We start from the raw sequence: 23,468 nt of genomic DNA, 5'->3' as shown, positions 1-23,468 counted from the left end.
GTCTGTGGCTTTTCCCAGGATCCCCTGCCTGTCGGCGTGTCAGCACCTCTGCTGTCTCCTCACCAGCTCAGGATGTTGCTTTTGCCTTCCAAGAGTTTCCTGAAACCGGAGGAAAAGAAAGGGAAAAAAAAAAAGATTGGTTTCCATTCCGTGCGAGAGGGGGTCAGCTGGTGCGCAAAAATGGAAGAAAAAAAAAAGAAGAAACGGCATTAAAAAAATGTCCGTTTTGTATATTTGACTCAATTTTACAAAGCGGCTGGCCTCTGACTGGCGTCTATTTGTGGATGTGAGGATGCATTAGCCTGTGGGGAATGAGAAGTGCATCGAGAGAAGAGGGTAAACACACCAGTCCCGCCTTCTCCTTCTTTCTTTTTCCCACACTGCAATTTTTTTATTTTTTTTTTGAATTGGCAAAAATAGATTATTTTCCTGGAGCATTGCTGGGGTGTTTTCAATTAAGACACAGGGTCATTTGCCTAATTAGAGGGCGTGATGGACAGCGCAGAAATGGGCCACACGCCATTTAAAAGTTGCCTTGTGCAGGTACTCCACATGCACCCCTGGCTACAGACGTCCTGATTACTTTCTTGTCTCCATGGCATTTTTCCGCACGCCGAAAGCCACGGAAGCCACAAACGGCGTGGTATACACCCAATTCAAAAAAGCCTTTCTACTCGTAACTAACTTTTTCGTGTAAGTTTTTTTTTTCGTGTAACTTTTTTCTTTTGCAACTTTAAAAAATGTCATATTATTCTGATTATACGACTTTTTCCTCATATGACTTATTCATTCTCATAACGTGGCATTTTTTTTTCATAACATTACGACATTTTCCTCACAGCAGTACAACAAATATTTTTCTTGTGAGATTATGACTTTTTAACAGCAAGTTTTCTATTTCCTCTTTTTTTCAAACTTTTGTCATGTTACAACTTCTTTTTGTATGACGTTGATATCGTAATATTACTACTTTTTCCCTCACCACTGTGCAGGTAGTCGAAAATGAAAAGGTTGCACCCCTGGCTACAGATGTCCTGATTACTTTTTTGTCTCCATCCTCAAATAGCATTTTTCCATGCCGAAAGCTAAAAAAGCCAAAATCGGTTTACGCCCAATTAAAAAAAAAATCACAATCTCATAATCAGGCTCAAGTTAGCGGGGCACACCTTTGTCTCAACTTTTTTGATACCAAGTCTATCACGGACGCTTGAAAAAAAAAAAATCCTCCTCGGCCCCTGTAGTCAAGCAGCATACCCGTAAGTCCTATTCCCCCGCCGAGCAGCCCAAAGTGTACGTGTGTATAAATGGAAGGCCTGTCATTTCACATTCATTAAAAGTGAAGTTCCAAAATTAATAATGTAAAAATATGGGTTTTAATTAGTCTTCTATTCTGCCCAATGTACTTAAATTGGATCATCCGGTCCCCGATGCCCTTTCACTTAATAAAGAATTAGCCTGTGATGTTCTCAGCTTGACAGGTAGGATAAAGTGGAAGGGGGGGGGGGGGGGGGGGGGGAATGGTGGCTGTTATATAAAGGATATATCCGTTTGTACGTAATTTGCAGCTTAGTCAATTTGACAGGGGGGAGGCGCCCGGCCATGGATCCTGTGCAGGTTTAATGCATTTCTATCATGTTATGGCGTGACCACGCCATTGCCTTGCCAAATAATTAGTGACATTAATCCAATTTGATTGGCCATCTCCGGCGAGCTTAGCTGCGCCTCCGTAGACAAGGTGGCTGCAAAGTGCTTTTTTACACACACGCGCGTGACAATACGTTTACTTTGAACGCAAAAGCCAGCGTGATTAGTTTTGGGGAGGCCACGGGTTTCATTTTAGCACTTCTCATAATATTGTAACATGACCTTTTTTTTTTTTTTTCTCCATTTTATAACTTTACCATCGTAGCACGATGACTTCTTTGTTGAATTGGGGCATCTCAAATGAAAGGCGATTTGAATTACAGTATACCTTGATACATGGGGTGGGTTACGATTCAAAGATGCGTTACGATTTTAAAGTGACATGATTCGATTTGGCTTGATTCTGTGGGATTACGATTCGGTTCGGTACGGCTCAGTTCAAGAGGGTATGACGCAATGAGTTTATTTTTCAAAATAAATGAACTGTAAAAGTGGCATTTTTTCAAATATTATATACAAATATATTAGGGGTGGTGCATTTCTTCAATAAAAGACCGTTTGAAACATACAGTATCTCAATATTTTAAAGTGGAAGGACAATTTGAGTCCATTGATATGTCACGGTTCATTATTAGCACACATTTTACAATCTACCATTTTTTTTATATCACTTTTTACATTATAAAGACAAGCAAAAATTTTAAGGAGTGGGCTTTCAGCGAAGGATGCCTTTGTGCTACAATATCGAGGCAGCTCTCAGATTTACAGAGAGAGATTCAGCCAGACTTTAATTATATAGTTTGGACAAATTTGTTGTTGTTGTTTTAATACACATTGAAAAATTCTCTTGTTTTATGTGTCAGTTTCATAGCAAACCTCATGTGGGAGTGACAATCAGCTTGAGGCAAGCACGCTTTTCCCTCTTCACTTTTTGATTACTCACTGATACACAGTACCGATAGATCTCGTACGTTTAATGCAAAAACGTTCGTTTAACATAATGCCAAAAATTGGTGACACAGATAATGATTCACTCATGTGCCAAACTGTTGTGGTCTAGCACCAACTACTGCCGAGGCGGACTTAAGTATTGGTGGCTGGTATTGTCAGCTTTCATGAGTACCCGATAGCTATAAGCCTGGTGTCAGCTTGATACCAGGTATCAGTCCCTATGTGTGTGTTGTGTAAGGGGTAAAACTTTTTTTGAAAGGTCATTATTCTGTGTTGCTTATTTTTTAATTTATTTATTTTATTTATTTATTTTTTGGAGGGGGGTGTAGCACAAATAGGCCTTTTTATATTGTAGCTTTGTCCACTACAACATTTTTATATAACCCATGTAGGCAATTTTTCAAATATTTTTTGGATATAACTGCAAAGTGCTTTTCAGACAATTACTTCTAAACTATACATGAGACTGGACTCTCACATGAGACGCTTTAGATAAAACATCTTTGACTGGTGGACTCAAAGCTTTGTGCATCATCTTTAAGGTTAAAGACGGGGGTGTTGGTGTTGAGGGGGTTGAAAGGAGCCTTCAGTTGATAGCATATGGCATCCATGAGTGATCCGTACATGGCGTGGCCATATAGTGCGCCTGAGTGGGTGTTGTCGCGCTATTCGCAGGCAACGAGCCCAGACAGCCCTCGCCAGCCTCTTCCTGGTTTCTCCCGCTCCCCTCGCGCGGGACAGGCACAGCTGTCAGATCAAAATCAATCGCATTTTAAAGGACGTGCGAGCTAAATATTTCATTCTTGCCTTGGGAACCAATTAAGTGCTACATATGAAGTCAGGAGGACTGGTTGAGCCGCAGTCGTACTGGTGCGTACCAGCTGCTCCATTGCTTACACCAGGACCCCCCTCAACACACACGCACACACATACACCGTGCACCCCTCCCCATGCAAATGTGTCAGTGTGAACGCTCCACTTCAATTACCTAGTGATGTTTTAAAAATGCACCAAAGCCAGACTGGCAGTCCGGAAATTGGAGGGGATCCACCCCAGGTATGTTGTTTATTTAGTTGTTGTCTGTTGTGCTGGCTGTAACCCATTTGCCCTCATTGCAGATGTGAAGGATGGCAGCGATATAGGGGGCCGGGTGGAGGTGGGCGGTGGGGAGTGCGGGGCCTTCAAAGTGCCATGTGTCAGCGAACGCCTCACGCCGCATGGCGGGGACGACTGGCGTCTCCTCGCCAAAATGTGACCGCCGCCTGCCTCGCCGTCTGCCCTGACGCCGTGACCTCCGCCAAGGAGATGATGTTGTTAGCAGATTAGCCACTTCCATATAGGAGGAAAGAGTGGAGAGCAAACCTAATATTAAACCTTAGGAGAATACATTGGGGGTCTGCGGGGAGTCTGAATAAATTGGTTGCTGGATTTTTTTTTTTTCAGTCAATTTTGTTAACATTGCAAATAATTTGCAACTAATATCTGAATAATAACATTTTTATTTAGATTAATGTGATTGTAGGGTTACATAAAAAAATCACTTATATTTCATTACAAATTGTTCTAATTGAGGATATACTGTCATTATGCGTTTGAATAGTAAAAATGTACAATTTGCTTGGTCAACTGAAAAAAAAAGAAGAAAAATAGTCCAATGCCCCAATGTTCATGTAGTCCATCAAAATGAGTGGTTCTCTCATAATTGCCATAACATACCATCTTAAAAACATTCAGCTCACTAACTACCACCGTAATGACGGAAAATACAATAGAGTAGAATCTTTTTTTGTTTTTTTGTTATTTAATGCAAATTTATTGTACTTAAGTTAAAGACAACTTAACTGTAAATGTACTTTAATTTGTATCTCCCTTCATCAGTACATTAAATATTGTCATTAACTCTGATTTATTATAGTCACCAATGCACTTAAAAAAAATAATACAATAAAATAAAAAAAATTGGGGGGGTGATTCTCTCGCTTACCACTAGAGGGCTTCAATCCTGATCTCAATCAATATCAATTCATCCATCTTAACAGCTTATTATGAGTCTGAGTAATAAAAGCAGTTTGCTTGCTACCTAGTGATGTTTTAAAAATGCACCAAAGGCAGACTGGCAGTCCGGAACTTTTTAGTTGTTTAGTTTTTACATTTCAAATATATTTACAATTGCTCAGCTTTTTCTACTATTGATACATTCTTCTATTTCTATTTTTATTCATTTTTATAAAGCGATTTATTTCATATATTTGATTTACTTTTTTCTTTATTTTTGCATACTGACTTTTTTGTGGTCACGAGTTAAATTTTTACCGTAATAAAGGAGCAAGAGTTTTTTTTTTTCAATTATTTATTTAAAGTAAAATTTAGTGAATGCGTAAGTATCATAAGCCGGCAAAATGTGCAATATATTCAGTTATGACTCCAACAAACAATTAAGATATACGTTTCCCAAATGTTATATTTCTTTCATGTTTTAGTAAAAAAACAAAAAAACAAAAAAAAAAAACAAAAAAAAACAGGCAATTCGCAAGCACCCGAGGCTGGCAAATTGTGGAATATATTCCATTTTGACTGCGACAAAGTAGCGCTAACTTTAACTTTTACTTACTATTGCCTACTAAATTCACAGGGGAACACCTCGCTTGCCGCGTCCTTCTCACAGCGTGAAGGTCACGACAAGCTGAGCGTGTGCATCGGATCAGAAGGATGCGAGTCGTACCAGGAAGGTTAAAGCGTGTACATGTGTGAGGCAGGGAGAAGGGAGGGAGGAGCTTAAGTACAGCGTGCGGAAGAAGGCGTCTGAAGTGGTGAGGGGTAAAAAGGAAAATGTGAGAGTGAGCGAAAAGAGCACAAAAAAAATAATAATAAAGTGAGAGAAACACAAAAGCAGAACGCAGACAAAGTGAGAGACGGCGCAAAAAGCAAACGGCGGCGCGAGGGCGAGCGCGAGGCAGTGAGAGAGCGGGCGAGCGAGGGAGTATGATTGATAACGGTGCTGACAGAAGCCCTCTGGCCATGCTCTCTGTGGCAGTTTGGGGAGTCGGGGGCCTCCCCGCGTGAGAGCGAGCTGCCCCCTCGCCACCGTCCCGCCACACACTCCACATCTGGTGGGATCGCCCACGCTGGGTCAGAGGTCGCGGCACCACGGGGGGTTACTTCTTGGACTTGGGTGAAACGCGAGGCCTAAACACTCCCCAAATAAAATATACCGACACTAACCTGAGGTGCAAAAAGTACAGCATTTTTTGTGTGTATGTGTGTGCAGGTGACATACAAAAAGCTAAAAAAATGAAAGAAAGAAAGAAAAAAAAAACAAGGCTAAAGCTGAGATTTGTGTGTGCGTGTGTGTGTGTAAGAGACAACACTGATGAATTAGGGATAAATAATGAAGTAGCTCAGGGACTTGGTTTGTGATAGCGCGAGGGCCCATCAACAGAGAACACTAATACTTTTGAATGCTATGCCGTTTGATGTTGATCAAGTTCAACTCGGCTGACAGGCCCGAGAAGACTGCGGGGAGCACTGGGACCCTCCGACACACACGCGCCCGCACACAAAACCCACTCAGACAGGTGAAAGAGAAGGCGCGGGACAATAGCACACGCACACGCTTCCTCGCGCAACCACCCGCACTCTTATCCCGACAGTTATTTAAGTTCAAGTAAGAAGAAGTAAGCCTAATACGTGTATACTCAGAGGCTTTCCATTCAACTTTACTGACTTCAAGGAACACACACTGACTAGTATGTGGTCGGCCATTTTGGCTCAAAGGCCCACTTACGACATACGGTTGCTACTTCTTGAAAGACTCAACCAGCCCGCATCGTCATAGATTTCTCATTTTTAGCTCATTCGAGGTCATGAGAAAGGCAAAATGTTCTGAACATCTCTGTGTGAGCCAGTTCAATGTAAACCTTAAAAAATATGAAGGTTTGATTGCACACGCCGTACTGTTGACCAAGTGTTATATCTTGCTTAAAAATAAAAACGACCAAAATTTCTGGACTATAGAGCGCACCTGATTATAAGCCAGTACATTTCTAAAGGAAAAAGCATATTGTCCATACATAAGCCGCACCTGACCATAAGCCGCATGTGCCCGCATTGAAATATGAGATATTTACAGAGAAAGAAGGTACACAGAAAGAGTTTTCAAAGGTTTAATAATATACCTTAGATTTTCTTTCCAAACAGTGTCTGTGACGCGGCAGTAACCCAGCAGCAATATGGTAGTACTAGTAACACAGCACTAACAGGGCTGGTTAAAAATAACATACCGGTAGAAGTCACTGAGACTTCTTGTATTATAAAGTCAAAAACCATTTGGTTTTTGCTATTTCATCCACATTAACTCTCTACATGCTTTGTAGCAGGGAGTCTTAACTGAAGTGAAATTTAGTGGAATTTCATACAAATATGAATAAGCATTTACTGTATTTTTTGGACTATAAGCTACTCTGGAATATAAGTCACACCAATCAAAAACAAATGCATTATAAAGCAGGAAAAATACAAGTTGAGCCGGAGTACAATTTAAGTTGCATTTTTTTGAAGAAATTTATTTTATAGGAACCAAGACATGTTGCTCATGAATTCTGATTTTCTCAATTTGTCTTTTTTTTTTTGTTTTGGCTATTTTATGCACGTCATCCCTCCAAATACTTTGAAACCGGAATATCCATCTGGATCCTAATCTCTGGGAAATCCAACGCGATTTTGTCAAAAGTCTTTTGCAGAACTGCGACAGAAAAAAAAAAGCCAAGAGCCCTTGATGGGACACTAAAGGAATTTCGACATAACACAGTAACGTTTTATCTGATATGATGATAACATTTTGTATTTTTGTGGCAAGAGACGTCATTTTTAGCACAGGCCATTTCAGCGCAGTATGTTTAGGCAGCATTTCCTCATACATGAATCACGCCTGCCCAATTTGTGTGTATGAACGCTGATGGCACGTCGCTGTTCCTCCCTGGCTGGGGTCATTTTGAAAGTGTCACCATTTAACCGTGAGGTAAGGGCGGGGGGGTACGGATTGTGTGTGTGGAAGGGGGAGGGGGGGTGCGTCTCCTTACCTCCAGCGTTGGCCCGGGCGGGCAGCGTTGGGGTGTGTGGAGAGCGTGGCCTCATTATGAAGGAGATAAAGACCGTTAAGGCTGTTTGGTCTTGGGCCGGCTCCAGCCCCTATGGTGAAACACACCTGCTCCCCTCTTTAAAAAGCCCTGCTCCAGTTTAGCTCTTGGCCACGGACGAGTAATGACCTATCCAGGGGGCCGTAACGCCCGCTTCGTTTAGCCTGTCGTTAAGACCCAGAGTCAGCAGCATACTGCGGCACATCGCCGTGCCAAAACTCAGTACAGGGTGTCCTTGCCAAAAGAGCCCACATCAAGCCTACGCCGCTAGAATATGGATAAGCAAACTGGCTCAAATAGCTAATGAATTGCGAGGATGCAAGGTTCTCTTTGAACAGGAATTCTCAAAGTGCGTTTCCGCCTTCTACTAGTGGCACACGAAAGAATCACAGTTCACTTGGATTTCAATTTTGAATTCAATATATTTGGATTTAACCTTTAGAACCGGAAGTCTTGTTGAAAATGTGCATCATGTTACAGTGGCATACACTAATGTCATTCATAGGCTAGGTTGACTTGCTTTACATTTACTTCGGTATCCTTTTGGATAAATTGTCCACATCAGGATAGTTTACTTTTTTTTTTTTCCTAGAGTATTTTGTCAAATAGCAGTTTTACTCCATCACATTGAGCTACATTCCGCTAATCTTTTATTTCAATGATATGCTTGTGCAATTTGTTTTGGATTGTCATAAAAATCTTCAGCCTCTGTTGCCGTCACGACTCATCAAGTGTTTCACCAAATCCAGCGTAACCACTAGAGACGTTAGCCACCATTTCAGCAATCAATTCGGCGACAGGAAGTCACATGATCAGACAAAAAGTCAAGTTTTCAAAATCTGGAAACATCATTTAGCGCCTTTAACAGAAAGCTGTGAAGTACCCATTTCAAAATAACCACAATAGATAAAAATATATGTAATTGCTTGATGATATTCGTGGTTGGGTGTTTAAAAAATTACAAGTCAAAGATTTTCAAAGTGGCCCTTGCATCCTCTTCTTCATACAAGTTTGGGCACCCTTGTTATAAAATACTCGAGTACCATTTATTCTCTACCTAGCTCTGGATGCAACGTCTATCAGCTTTGATAGCCTGAGTGGATCAGGAAAAAAAAAAAAAAAGGGCCCTTGTATGTTGGCCAATCGGAGGGAAGCCTCTCGCAGATGCGGCGCGGGCTCGCTAATTAGAGAACACAAAGTTGCAGCTTGACACCGCTTGGGCTGCCATTGTTGTCCCGTCTTTGTTGTCGCCGAGGACACCGGCACGTGGAAAAACGTACGGCGTGGAGGCCCCCGTCAAAAGATCTCCCCGTTCTGTTTTCATCAAAGAGTTTCTTTGGCACTACACGGCAGCGTGGGTATGCTAATGTGTTGTGCTGCCTGGAAAGCTGTCAAAAAGCTCCCACCTTGGATGAGAGAGCGCCGTAATTCAACCGGGCTCCTGTCTTGTGCGCGTTCAGGTCTCCTCATTATGCCGCTTTACAGGGTAATGGCGTCTCGCGCCGTTTTATCTGTCATCTTGCAGCAAACTATAGTTTTTTTAGTCGCCTATAGTCGATGCTAACATCAAAGGTGTGCGAAGGGGGGGGTTGCGTTAAAATAAAAAAATAAAAAGGGAAACACTCCCGGTAGGCGAAAACTGAACGTCTTGTGTGTATTGAGAATAGATTTGCTGCTTCGCCGTGGACGCGTTTGTTCTCGGGTAAACAGCGAGTCTTGTTTGGGTGTAACTGTCAGCCCGAGCACCCCCCCTCAACCTCCCCGTGAGAGCGGGTTTGTTCGCAAAGCGGGGAAACATGGCGTCACACATTCTCGCCGTCTGATCAACGGGGATTCGAGTTGGCGCTGACAACGGCGCGTGCGGCACGTGTCGCCAGGCAGAGGACCGCGTGACGCCACCATTCATGCGCGACACTTCTACCTCTGGATTTCCGCTTTTGGCTTGAGAGTGTCCCAATTTACAAGTTTCTCAAGTTACGAGCCATCAATTTGTAGATTTTTTATTTTTTTTGGCTTGAGAGTGTCCCAATTTACAAGTTTCTCAAGTTACGAGCCATCAATTTGTAGATTTTTTATTTTTTTTGCTTTGTGTTGCTAGCTAAAATTTTGAATACGGTATGAGCGAACTGCTGCCTGAACAATTGATCAGATTGAAATCTACATTGCAATGTAGCGCAATGAAATTTTCAAATTCCAAAGGGTGCAATTTGGTGGAAAAAAAATGTTTCAGTTTGGTCGGTAAGCTTTATTTTATTTATTTTTTTAACACATGTATGTTTATTTATTCATTCAGATAGATGTCCAAAGAAATGGAGTTCACATTTGCATAGTTTGATGAAAAATGAAAAATTTGCAATAAGAGATTTGTTTTCAATATTCTTGTAATCTGAATTATGACACATTTATTTATGTTTATGCCATTCTTGTTTGGTGAAATTGTCATGTGAACGCTTAATAAAAAGCTGCAAGTCAAGGTGTTTAAGTACAGTAAAAGGTTTAACTCAAGTCGATAAATAAACTCTCATAATTCATTTTTCAGTTAAGACCAAAACAAAACATTTATGTAAGACAAATCTGATATTATTTATTGTAATACAGTAAGTGTTTGTAAAAATAACGTGGAAAATGAGAACGACGGTTGCCTCTTAATATTTCACAATGCTGTGCTATTTTCTTCATCAAAAGCATGAAACCAAAAATGATGGTTTTCTTATTAGGGAACTGGAACGGTTCAATGGCATTTCAATATGGAACAATGACTTGATATACAAGTAAATTGAGTTACAAGTTTGGTCACGGAATAAATTCAACTTGTAAGTTGAGGCACAACTGTCGTCTGTCTGGCACCTTGTCACCTGTATTTGGCCAAGTGGGGCTTTTACACCCCCACTGGGTGCTGACAGAGTTGTGAATATCCATCCATTTTCTTTCGCACTTGTCCTCATTAGGGTCGTGCGTGAGCTGGAGCCCACCCAGCTGACTTTAGGGCGAGAGGCGGGATGCGCCCTGGCCTGGTCACCTGCCAATTGACAAGCCATTCACACTTATGGACAATTTTGAGCCCATCAAGTCACCTAGCATGTATTTTTTTTTTCATTAAAATTGAAAAAAAATTGAAAAATTTTTTAATGAGATACATAACACACAAAATGCTTCATTTTAGTGGAGCAAGTTTGCGTTATCCCAGCCATTATTATGGAATGTGTTTTGTCAAAAAAAAAATTGTGATTGTACTATTTTATCAACATTACCTGTGATATGTATTCGACTCTCTGAAGAATTCTAGTGGGATTTAATACAAAGTTTTAAAACTATTTGGTCCAACTCCGTCGGTTACTTGTAAAAATGCTTAGTTGTGAGGCCCTGCCGACTGCGTGGCAGATGTGCCAACCACTAATCCACCATGCTGCACAGATTTATGGATATGCGTCTGTTTATTGCATGTGCTTGTAGAAGTGGATGCGGTGGTGTGGGTGGTGGTGTTCTTTTTAGAAGACGCGCGTAAAGCAAATTAAAACTCACCGCAGGAAACGAGCGCCCTTGGCACTCCTCCTCCCAAGCAGCTGCACACACCCCAACCATCATCTGCCATTTTGACACATCCACGGGGCGTAGCAGGCAGCGACGAGGGGGGGTAGGGTGGTGGGAAGTTGGCAAAGGTGCCAACGCGGCACCCGCGGCTGCGAGCGTCGCCGGGCCGCAGCCTCCAGCCAAACAGGTGTGTGACATCGTGCCGCCGGTTCCTCTTCGGGGGACCGGGTAGCAGGCGGCGGGGACCCTGGCGGGGACTGTGTGCTGCAGGAAACAAAGGGAGGTTAGGTGTGTGCCTGACAAGCTCATTGATAACATTCGGGCCAGCAGCCCTGAAGTGGATGGCAAATTGCCTCTAATGTTTCCTGGAGATCACGGGCCAAAGTCAGGTGCTGGGTGCTAAATGGCCTCATTAGTTATGATTCTTCTCCTCTTTTTTTTTTTTTTTTTGGGTGGAGAGAGACTTTTTGCAACAAACAATCACACACCCCATGTCAAGAGGTAAACCTGACTTGTCAGCATAACTGGGTTATAAATTAGTCCAAATTCTCAGACCTTCACGTTGTAGCTACTGTAACAAATGGTAATGTTTACCTAGTAAAGTTAGAGTATGCCTCCATAAACAAATATATTTATGGAAAATATGCAGTACCTAACAATGTACGTATTAAAACACCACTCAGAGTATCTAATGCTTGTTTGGAACTTAGCACGTTGCTGTCCAGTATTACTGTTAATATGGCCAATAATATATAAAACTAATTGGGAAAAAAAAGCTCATATTCAATTAGTTTTAGTTTTGGGAAAGGCACAAGTGTTGTTAGCAACTAGCGTGTCCAATTCCCATTCCCAACATAGGTGGTTAGCAACTACAAGCTAAGACTAGCGCTAGCATGCTAACAAGTTACGACTAGCGCTAGCATGCTAACACAAACAATTCGAGTTCCACTGACTTACCATTCCGACTTCGTTTCACTCACATGGGCGACAACAACGTTCAAGGCGGAGAAGAGTTGGAAGCATGGATAGGTGTACTAGACAGTCAGTAACTGTGCAAAAATAGAAGTTTTAAAACAGCTAAAATGGCCCTCTAAGCAGGATTTATTTGTTGGTTCTCTGAAGCACAGCGCCATATTGTGGAGTGTGGCAACCGCCATGATGAAGAGGAAATTTAAAAAAATATATATATTAAAAACAAAATAAAAAAAATAAAATAATAATAATAATAATAATAATAGTACTAATACTAATAATAATAATAATACAATGACGTCACATGATTTGAAATTGCATAATCACATAATATTTTGTATAGAGCTGTCAAACGATTAAATTTTTACTCAGATTAATCACATCTTAGAATTCTGATTAATCACGATAAATCACTTAATTAAAAATGGGTTTTTTTTATCAGCATTTTTTGCCCGCCAAATTTAAAGACCACCTGTTTTTTCTACATTTAATGTTATGAGGATGTCTTCAAAACCAAGTGTAAACCCAAGTGTATCCACTGCACACGCTCGTCCTCCTCTTTTTCTAATCAGTTAATTACTTGCATAATTTAAAATAGAGGGGAAAAAATGACCCCAATAGTTTGACATGAACAAATATTCTGATTGTCGTACACAAACATTTATTAAATGCTTTACTCTCTCAGTACAGTGCAAGCAAGGACTTAAGAGCGAATTTCCGAATGAACCCCAAATTCAGGTGGCCTTCAAATCCCGCCTTCAAAAGTGGCCTTCGTTTCAATGGAGACGGGTCCTGAGCGAAGGCTACTCTGGAGCTGACATTGCGCCGCTCTTCTACTCATTTGCAATAAAGTACCTTCAAATTGAGAACTTCCATCCATCCATCCATTTTCTTGACCGCCTGGGGGGTGCTGGAGCCTATCTCAGCTGGCTTTGGGCAGTAGGCGGGGTACACCCTGGACTGGTCGCCAGCCAATCCCAGAAATTGAGAAATTGCTAATAGAGAAATTACACTGAAATTAATTCTTTTTGCATTACCGCCCTCTACAGGACTGGGGTGGAACAGTATAATCTGGCACATGAAATTTGTATTTAAAGTTTGATTTTGGCAAAAATCTTCGCTCCATTCCAGTTGGAATCATGCCTTTTCCCCAAATGACTTTATTTGGGATTCTGATTGGCTACAGTCTTCTGTGAATGTTTGCCTGATCCCAGAGTGAAGAAGTGTTTGTATGTATGTGCGTGCATGTGCCTGCGTGCATGTACGCTGCATGGCCTTGCAAGTGAAATGAGCTGAAAACCGACCACGAGCTCCCTCTTCCACCCATCAACTGTTGTCACTGCAACAAAACTAAACAAAGAGACAACAAATGAGAGAAATGAGCACGCACCTATTTAGAATTCTCAACATCACTCCCACCCACACGCACGCACAACCCTCTTCACACTTCACTCAGAATCCCCCAGTGACAGATCCAGTAACAGAGGAGAGGGAGGCTGTGAGTTGCCCGGGGGGTTCCTCAAGGCACCCGTCTGGGACCTGCTTCATAATCAGTGGACAGAGAGCAAGCAGAGTACCGCGGCGCCTTTCCCAGAGCCGCTCTCCTCCCCCCGGCTTGCCCGGCTCTGCTAAGCACCCGGGGGCTACCTGTTAAGGTGCTCCCCCCGGTCTGGCCTCTCTTCCCGGGCACAGGGGGAAAAAAGAAAAAAAAAGAAAGAAAAAAAAAGAAAGAAAAAAAAACATGTTTGTTTGGGCTGCTTTATTAAAGTGCTGATTGGTGGATGAAGGTGGTGGGTGGGGGTGGGGGGGTGTATTGTTTATATTCATCTGTGCATAAATTGATCTTGATACACACATACTTATGCATGTGTGAACTCATTATGTGTGTGCGCGCTAATGCATGCACATGTTTGCGCGCCCCGGCACATCATTTGCATGTACAAATGATAAGCAGCATCGCCCGGTGTTGCTAATAGCGGCCTTATTATTGTTAGTTGTCAAGGAGATGCGGAATTACTCACCCACATGGACATTAGCGGATGCCAAGTAACAGGCTGGACAAGGCGCCGTTCTCTGCAGACCACTTTGGCCCTTATCAACAATAATGCTTGTTAATAATGTGAAATGGCTCTAATTGCTCTGCGGCGGAATTAACTGCAGCATGATCTTCCTGATAATAACAATAAAAACAGATGCTCGGAGATAATGGGGGCTAAATTGGAAATATGGCAATTGATGTGTATTGTTTTGGAGTGCCGAGTGCAGCTATTTCATCTGTTTTATTTATTTTTTTATTGTAGTTACTGTAGCAATGTGTAATATTGTGTTTCCATATATTCCCTGGACTGTGCCCGCGGGCATATCTCCTCCTTTTTGCTGTTCTAAAGCGAAACTCCACTTGTAGACGCAGCGAGCGCACCCTTGTTGTTGTTCTGCACGTCCGCTCTGCACCAGGACATTTTAAAATCTATTAGAGAATATAAGTCGATTCGGAAGGTTTATGTTCTGGTTTTAAGTCATTTTTGGGTAAGTTAAAGACATTAAAATAAAATTACATTTTCTTATAACAACTTGTAGTGCACATTACTGCCACTCACTAGGGGTTACATGACTAACAAATTCTATAAGTCAACGCAAAAGTCGAGTCAAAGTCAATTAGTCGATGCCATCATTCATATATATATATATATATATATATATATATATATAATATATATATAGCTACCATCTACAGGACTGAAGTGGAATGATTGGTTCGTTCAGTCTTTTTGGCTACGTATACCTGGATTTAAATTGTTTTGTTGTCATCCAACTTGTAATTACTTGATTACTGCCCCCTATAGGACTGGTGTGAAACAGAAAAACAACGTCATGAAACTTGTGTTCATGTTTCTTGTTGTTGTTTGTGTTTGGTCTTGGTCAGGGCTGCCGCTAACCGCTAACCAAACCGTCCTTTATAATGTCCTGAAAATATTTTGGGGTGGGGATGGTGTTGGTGTAAAATTTGGCAAAGTGACGCCCGACAGTTACGTTATAGGAGTGCCATTATAGTTGTAGTAGTTAGTTAGTTAGTTAGTAGGTTTAAGGAGTCATATTTGCTGTAGATTTGAAACAAGATGCCGAACGTAAAATCAAATTTTGAATTAAATACTTTTTTTTGTCCCCCAATGTGTATTGCACATTACTGCCATCTACTGGACATGACTAGAATAGCAAAATGCCAAATCATCTTAAAATGAATGGACGCTTCCTTTTGTGTTTGGCCTTGACGGAGGTCTTTACTGAGTTGGATTGACTGAACTGATGGGTCAGTTAAAGTTAATTAATTTGTAATATGTTAAAGTGTTTTTGAACTTGTTCACTGCCATTCACGGCTATAGACGTCGAAGATCCATTTTAACAGTGTTAATAAGTGTTTAATACATTTTATAATTTAAAAGATCTTGTTGAAAATGTGACAATTTACAAGCCACAAAAAGTGCTTTTTTTTCCCAGTTAATCCGTAAGATCAATTCTTTTGAGTGCAGGATTTGAATGAGAATGCGGATTAAGTAAGTTCACAGTATGGCAATTGATGCATATTGTTAAGGAAAGCAGCTACTGTATTTCATCTGTTGTTCTACTATAGATACCATATATTCCCCGGACGGTGCCTGCGGGCATCCCTCTTCCTTTCTGCAGTTCTGAACCGCATCTCCTCCTGTTGCAGCCTTGTTCTGCACATCCTTTCCCTGACAGAACATTTGAACAAACCCGCCTCGGCCATTTCCAAATCTACCCGGCGAACGCGCGCGGATGCGTGCTCCTCCAAGATAACCGCGGAGAGCGAGAGGGTGGACGCATGCGGGCCGAGCCAGGACGGCCGCGCCGCCGTCCCTCCACCAGTTTGGTTTGGTCCTCGCTCGGAGCCAGCTGGCCTCATTAGGACTTGATGGGAGGCGGGCTGGCGTGAGACGTGCACATGCATGCGCACGTCAACAAATGTAGTGTGAAGCGTGGCCCGATGCCCGCCAGAGAGATGCCCGTCCGGATCATCATTCGCGGCCTCTCCTTAAGGTGGCGCCCTCACCTGTGCCGCCCCACCTGAGCTTAACGCTTGGCTCGGCCGAGCGCGAAGAGGTTTGCGGGGCGGCTCGCTGTGGCGTGAAGGGACAGGAGGATATGATTCATCACGAGAGACGGCCGCTGACCTACAGTCTGAGGGCCGCCCGACCGGAACCGAGGCCTTGTTCCGACAGAGCGGCTGCGGCGGCGTGAGCTGTGACGGATGGCGGCGGTCCGTTCCAGAGCCCCCCCCCTCGCCAACCTCCCCCGAGCAGGTGTGTGTGCGTCTCACATCTGCAGGCAGGCACAGTGAACCGAGACCAAATGGCAGACGCACGGGGCCCATCGGGTACCTGTGCACTGAGACACACTAATGATTATGGATGCGGGCCTATTAACGGTCACATCTGTAAGGGAGAACAACAACCAGCGCACTGGGAGTGAGTCAGCACTTTCCCCCCCCACACACCCCCTTCTGGAGCCGAGACATGCCCGTGTCAATGTTGGGAAGGGAAAAAGAACTCCAGAATGCTTCCTTCCTACGGCGCAAACATGGCGCATGCAGGCTGTTCTCCTTGACAGACTCTTTGGGGCTGTTTACACTGCACCTCTTTCAACTGAAAACAGATTAAGGGGAAAAAACAAAACAAAAAAACAACAGGAGCAGCTTTTTGGAACTTGAAAAGTTTTGAAAACAGATCTAAAGTTTTCAGATAGCTGCATTATCATTTCAGGAACAAATTGAAACGGGATAAGTGGATAAGGGTTAAGGGGGTGGCATGGATCAGTGGTAATTGTGGTCGTATCGCAACCCACAGATTGTGGATTCGATCCATGCCATTGTGACAGAATCAAAGTATCTTTGAGCAAGATACTGAACCCCCAGTTGCTCCTGATGCTGGCTCATCAGTAGGTGAATGAGTAGTCGAATGTAAAGCGCTTTGAGGGGCCTTGTAAGGTGGAAAATAAATGATGTACCATTTACTACTATCATTTAAAAAAAAAAGAGGATGTGGAAAAGTGTTAAAATTGGTACAGAAATTGTAATTTTATGTACTTTTGTTTTGGTCATGAAGTGCTGCCTCCACGAGTGAAAATGCAATGGATAACTTTTGTATTTAAAAAAAAAACAAAAAAAAAAAAAACAATGCTGTTTTTTTTTTTTTTATTTAAACTCAGATTTCAAGTGAACTATTTATTCTTGATTTGGGAAATTTGATAAAAGTATGTCAGAGACATTTTAAGTTATATGTTTCACAATAAGTTCTTCTGTGATCTTTTTTTCCTTTCGACTGTACCCTTAATTTATAGTACAACTTCCAGTGTATTGGTAAAGTTGCTCAAACTTATTAGTAAAGTCGTTCAAACGTATTGATTAAATCGTTTGAACGTGTTGGCAAAGTTGTTCAAACTTGTTTTTGGTGTTTTGTGCTGTGTATGAGTTTGATGTTTAGTCTACTTATTTATGCATTTATTTACTTATTTATTCACTCGCCTACATAAAAGAAACTTGTATACGCACTTCAAAATGTTTGCTTTGTTCTTGTTTTGTTACCTTATTCTTTACTGCACAACCGATATTTATGTTTATGTACAGCACTTTGTACACAGCAATGCCTGTTCTGAAAGCGCTTTATAAAGTTGAGTTGAGTATTGATAAAACGTAGTCTAAATGCTAAAAACGTGACTTTTTTCATAATGCCATGGAGTAGTGACGTGCGCATGCGCACTTGTGAGATTACTCCAAGGCATTATGGGAAATAAAATAGCCTGTGGCATTATGGGGAAAAAAATGCTATGTTTGTAGCATTTAGCCAACATTTTACCAATACATTACCAATACTTCGAACGACTTTATCAATGCATTCGATTCCCTTTGCAGTACGTTTGAATGACTATGCTCGAATGACTTCAAACTAGTTCTAAACTTTGTTTCTAAACGTACACTAAAGTGTGCACCGGGGGGCCGACGCACACGGCACCCAAAAGAACTCGCCGTGCTTGCCAAATTACCTAATGAATTCGTCAACTTAAAAACAGCATGAAATATTCATTCTAAGAGTATAGGCGATAAATTAAATATCACTCATTGACTCGTTATTTAAAAATGCATCATGCGATTTGCATAGTTTCATCCCTGAAAGGAAATAATAATGGCCAGTTGTCGTGTAGTGTCTTTCATGACGGCTGAAGCTGGCGTCTTTTTGTTCCCTCGTCTGCTACTTGCCGCTCATTAAAGTTTCAACACGGCCCGTTTTAATTGTCAACCCTTTGACAGGTTGATAAAAGCAACTTGACAATTAAGTTCATTGGCCTCCGCTATGCATATTAATTAGGTCTTATTTGGGTTCCCATTGTTATTAGAAGGAGCGCTCGCCGTGTAGCAAAAATGTCATCCATTAACTCCGCCGCCCCACCCTCCCTCGCCAAACTTAATGTAATTAAGCTTGCTATTGTACGGGGCTCGCGAGGGGAGAACTTTTAGTGTTCATTGTATAAATGAGTAATGTCGGCGGCGTGACAATGCCGCCGCCAAAATCAGCCGCTCGCAACTTTATTATCTGTAACATGTGCTGCCTGCTCCTGTTTGCCTAATGAACAAAGGAGACCTGCTTTCATGTCATTGCACGTGGGCGTGTATATGGGCTGGTTATGTACGTGCGATAGCGGGCCAGGGCGCGTCCGAAGGGGGGGTTACCAAAAAAAAAAAAAAAAAAGCGAGTAGGACATAAAGGAAGCGAAGGAGCGCTCGGTTTCTCCTCCAGATTACCCAGCGCTCCTTGCAGGCCCACACACTGGCATCAAAGCGGCAGCCTCGGTGTGCCCCAGGCTTAGTCGGCCCCTGTCCACCCTCCCGTGTCACTCCATACATCCTCCTGCTCACGTTGAATAATTGACACTTCTGTTTTACATGCTCGCCGTTTGCCAGGACACGCCAGTGTGACTCCAAACGGTCCTCATTACAATGCATCGCCTCACGCTACCGCCGAAGCTGCCGAGGAAGTGTCCAGTGAGTCTTAGGTTGGATTTAGCCTGCAATTCTGATTTTTTTTTTTTTTTTTTTGCTATGGAGTAGCGCAATTCAGATATGTGACAGCGTAAATGCAGAGATTGGATAAACTATATGCGAATTCCATCTTGACGTCATGGAAATACACCTTCAGATTTGTCTCTAGCCTCTTACAAATATTGATGATAATGCGGATCGAATATCTGTCAATGCGGGTGCAGTGTAAACACAAATCGGATCGACCGCGTTTGATGCAAAGGAATATCTGTTCTTTGCTGAAAAAGTCGACGTTTAATTTTTGTGCTGCCATCTTGTGGCATGTCTGTTGAAGTGGATTAAGGAGCTTGATCAATACAAAAGTAGTGCTTGTGGCATGTATAGGCAATCAAACATTTTATAGCGACATCAGTTACAAAATTATTGTAAATAAATACATAAAACAAACACGTTTTAAAACAGTTTGTTCTAACTAACAAAGTTTGTTGGTGCTTGTGGAGGGATATTGTTGTTCATTAGCCACGACGTTAGCGCTTCCTTTTTTCATATTTGTGGTCATTAGATAAAAGCTTTACAAAACAAAACAAACAAAAAAAACAATAACTGTATTACAGTATACCATAAATAGCATGAAAGATGTGTACATTACTCACTAAACAAGTTGATACGACTTACTCCTTTTAAGCTAAGTGCCGCTTGCGACGCTAAGCTAACATCTATGCTCCATTACATTTCTAGGGACTCTCTCTCCTGCTAACATGGCCGACATATCTGCCCATTCAACGTTTTGATCGGAAAGTCATCCCTGCCAACATGGCCGCCACATCTGACACTTTTTAGCCTGCTCTAGTCTACTGTAAATTCTGTTCGTCTATGAGAGGAAGTGAGAGAGATGGAAACATATGACAGACGTTTTTGCTTTTACTTTTTAAACTTCTGAAATTTTGTCCCACTTTTCGTACATGGACCTGCTTTGTAAATCCAGCCTTAAGGTCATAAAGATGCATTTTTTGCGTGTGTGTTGGTTTTAATTGTCAAAGCAGCCAACCCCCCCTCATGACAGCAGGTTTGTGACTTTTATGGAGGCACCAACGGCTCCCCATGTCACCATGAGCGTCTTCTTTTGAAGACTGGCACGCCGGGCGCCTGGTGGGCACTTACGGTCGGGGAATCTGCTGAAGTCGTCGCATGTCGTCCACGGCGAGCCGCCGCCGATGGCCGCCGAGGGTACGGCGCGGGGCGGCCGCGTTTGTGCCAGGGCCATCTCCGAAGTCAAATAAGCCATTAGCAGTCTGTCAATGGCGGTCTCCCGTTAGCACTCAAGCACTTTGCCGAAGTCTCCATTCCGGTGGTGACTCTTTACAACTACAACAATTAAACAAAGACACAAAGTGCACAGCTCGCTCATGCAAATTAGATGAAAGTTGGACTCCATTATGGAGGTCCGCATTATCGGCACCGCTACTTTAAACAGGCGGAAAGAATGGGATATGTGTTTTTCATGAATTGATGATTCAGCATACCAGTTGGGTTTACTTGGCTTCATCGGACAATAGAGCATTTCTACTAACTTGACCTGAAAGAAGCAAACTTGGAAAAAGTGAAAATGGACAGCACACAACACATTTGTAAATGAATTTCTACTTTTTAAGTATACATTCCTGACTTTATAAGACATGAAGTAAATAATAAGAAAATTAATACAAATGAAAAATTGCTACTAATACCTGCTCTACTACTATGATAAATATGATAATTGAATATAAACCCAGTAGGGTTATGACGTCTGCAAACTTGGCTCAATTAGTGGAGAGATTTGAACAGATTTCAAAACAAACACGGTGAAGTTGCATTTTGCTGCCATGCTGCATGCAAATGGATTAAGTTGCCAACTCAAGTGAATTCAGCCTCAAGTATAAACGCTTTTAAATCCACATTAAAAACTATGCTTTTGTCTCATTCCTTTCAGTTCTTTTAAGCATTTTTTTCCCCATTTTCTTGACTTGTGCAATACCCCATTGTATTATGGGAAAATATGCTGTGTTTGTAGCATTTAGTCTACTAGTACATTTGAGTACTAGCACTCACCAGTCAAAAATGATGCAGTGCCAGTTCCACACTCCTATAATTACGACTACTACTTCGATAGCCAACGTCTGTACTTACTGGCTATATCATTTCACAAATGTAAATCCAAAAAGTTTTTTTGTGCTACTGTCAAAGTGTTGTTACCCTGAAAATGTCAATTGCAGGTTAGCATGCATCGTCGCTCCACTTCTAATCCAGATTTACACGCTTAAAGCCTGAAACTGAATGTTTACACAGCGTTGTTATCGTGTCAAAGCACTTTCAGACGCAAATGTTGGCGGGGGCCCCAAAGAGCCAAAGAGGGGGGGGGGAAAGGCCCTCTTGTTCATTTGATATTTACCTTGACCCCTCAAGTGTGTCGCTCGCACCCCGAGGGCTCGGGACTGGCAAAACCTTCCTGCCAGCACCTCCCCCCCCCACCCACCCCAATCTCTCGGGAAGGCTAATCTCTACGTGGGCGTTTACCACGGACAGCAGACACAACACCATTAGCCGCAGCTCGGCGGCTGCTCATTAGGGCCCCCGATCGATAAAGGCGGCCGCAGAAATGGCCGGCGCTCTGCAAGCGGCTATCACTCTTCACAGTTATTAGGGTAAAGAGCCCCTCCTCCCCAATTCTCGGATGCAATAACTTTTTACGCCATGTACCATCTTTAAAAAAAATAAATAAAAAAAAAGTACCAAAGAGTACATAATTGTGCTTAAATAAATGTTGAAAAACGTATTGCACTAAAAAGTCGAATACAACCGAATTATACTTAGATGATGATTTTTTTTTTTTTCCCCATGCCACACGCTTTGAGAATCATCACTGTAACGATGGAATACGAGGTCACGCGAGCAGTCCGGAAACTTTTGCGTGAGGTCATCGACTCGCAATAAAACGAGACTCAGCCAAGAGCCATTTACGCGGCGGCCCCGCTCGCCCGCTCTCCAGGGCTTCGGCGTTATGACACGGTCAGAGCAGGAAGTGCGCTCATTACTGCTCAGATATTTCAGCGCTGATGTCTCCCTCATTGAGTGTCAAAAACAAATGACTTACACGCTGGACCGCCTGCAAGCGGCGGGGGAAAGGAGAATTCATAAAATATAACACGGGGTCAAAACCGGAGCGGCGTGACCCCCATGGCCGCACAGCATGGGACATGTGTTTGATATCACCAGGAGAAGACTTGCACAATCCTAATAGTTTGTATGGGGAATTATGGGATGTCAAACAATTTCACAGATAAAAACAACAACATGATATCAGGTTGTGTTGCAGCTTTCCTGCTTAATCAATCAAACTTTTTGGCTGGTGATGAATGATGCAGATGCTAGTTTTATTCAATATTCATCGTGTGAAAAAATAAACGGATTAATGTGCTGATAGTTGGTTTGGTGGCACATGTGACCTGAGAGAGATGCTTTTTTCAATTCATTTTTATTTTATTTTTTTTGCAATTGCACATCCACTACAGTAGGTGGCAGTAGCGCTCTCATTTATTTATTCGTTTTTAATTCCAGGCAAATTAATACGCTTCAAATATTTTCTTTGTCAGCCGTAAAAATTTTAATGAAGTCATTCTTTGTTATAAGTTGCTCTATTTTTTTATGTTTTCTTTTTGTTTTAATGTTTTACAGAGGTGTACTTATAACAATATTATAGACAATACTATTTTGAATTTAGGATCACAACGGAGACTTGATCGGGGGGAGAGGTGCAAAACGTTTTCTTTTTCCTGGGAGGGCACAACAGAATATAATATAGAAATAATACATTATAATAATTTAAAAAAAAATGTAACTACTTTCTAAGAATAGTTGTATAATTCCGAGAACATCTTTAATTTTTTCTTTTTTAAGTATAAAATCATAACATTAAAAGAAAAAGTTTAAACAAAGCTGTGGTATAAAAAGTTAGAATTTTACAATTATAATATTACAAAAAAATATATATCATATTATTCTATTTTTTTTTTTTGCATTTTATGAAGATAACATATTACAACACAAATGTTTTGAAAACAAAGTAAAAAACAAAAATTTTCATCAAAGTTGTGATTTCATGAAGACTATTATGCTATTACAAGTGAAAGGAAATTTGAATATGAGAA

The 23,468-nt window shown here is 41.8% G+C and overlaps 1 protein-coding gene across 18 annotated transcripts in view; it reads right to left on the bottom strand.

The window, feature by feature from the left end:
• LOC144001411 (uncharacterized) overlaps positions 1–23,468 on the bottom strand; it is a 127,215-nt gene that overhangs the window by 93,223 nt on the left and 10,524 nt on the right. For 12 of the 18 annotated variants that reach the window (XM_077495705.1, XM_077495707.1, XM_077495708.1 and 9 more), the window contains exons 2-4: positions 20,808–20,860; positions 20,446–20,649; positions 11,253–11,525 (exon numbers count right to left, since the gene is read on the bottom strand). In XM_077495705.1, coding sequence (XP_077351831.1) covers positions 11,253–11,525; positions 20,446–20,569 — 397 coding nt within the window. In that variant the 5' untranslated portion in view covers positions 20,570–20,649; positions 20,808–20,860. Of the gene's footprint in view, positions 1–11,252; positions 11,526–12,241; positions 12,401–13,088; positions 13,139–20,445; positions 23,113–23,468 lie in introns of those variants that run through there. The other 6 variants (XM_077495695.1, XM_077495694.1, XM_077495699.1 and 3 more) reach the window with 6 other exon arrangements.

The sequence above is a fragment of the Festucalex cinctus genome, chromosome 14 (assembly GCF_051991245.1).
Source record: "Festucalex cinctus isolate MCC-2025b chromosome 14, RoL_Fcin_1.0, whole genome shotgun sequence".
In the NCBI taxonomy this organism is placed as follows: domain Eukaryota; kingdom Metazoa; phylum Chordata; class Actinopteri; order Syngnathiformes; family Syngnathidae; genus Festucalex; species Festucalex cinctus.
The sequence above is the reverse complement of the archived record's forward strand: the minus strand, read 5'-3'. Positions and strand labels throughout refer to the sequence as shown.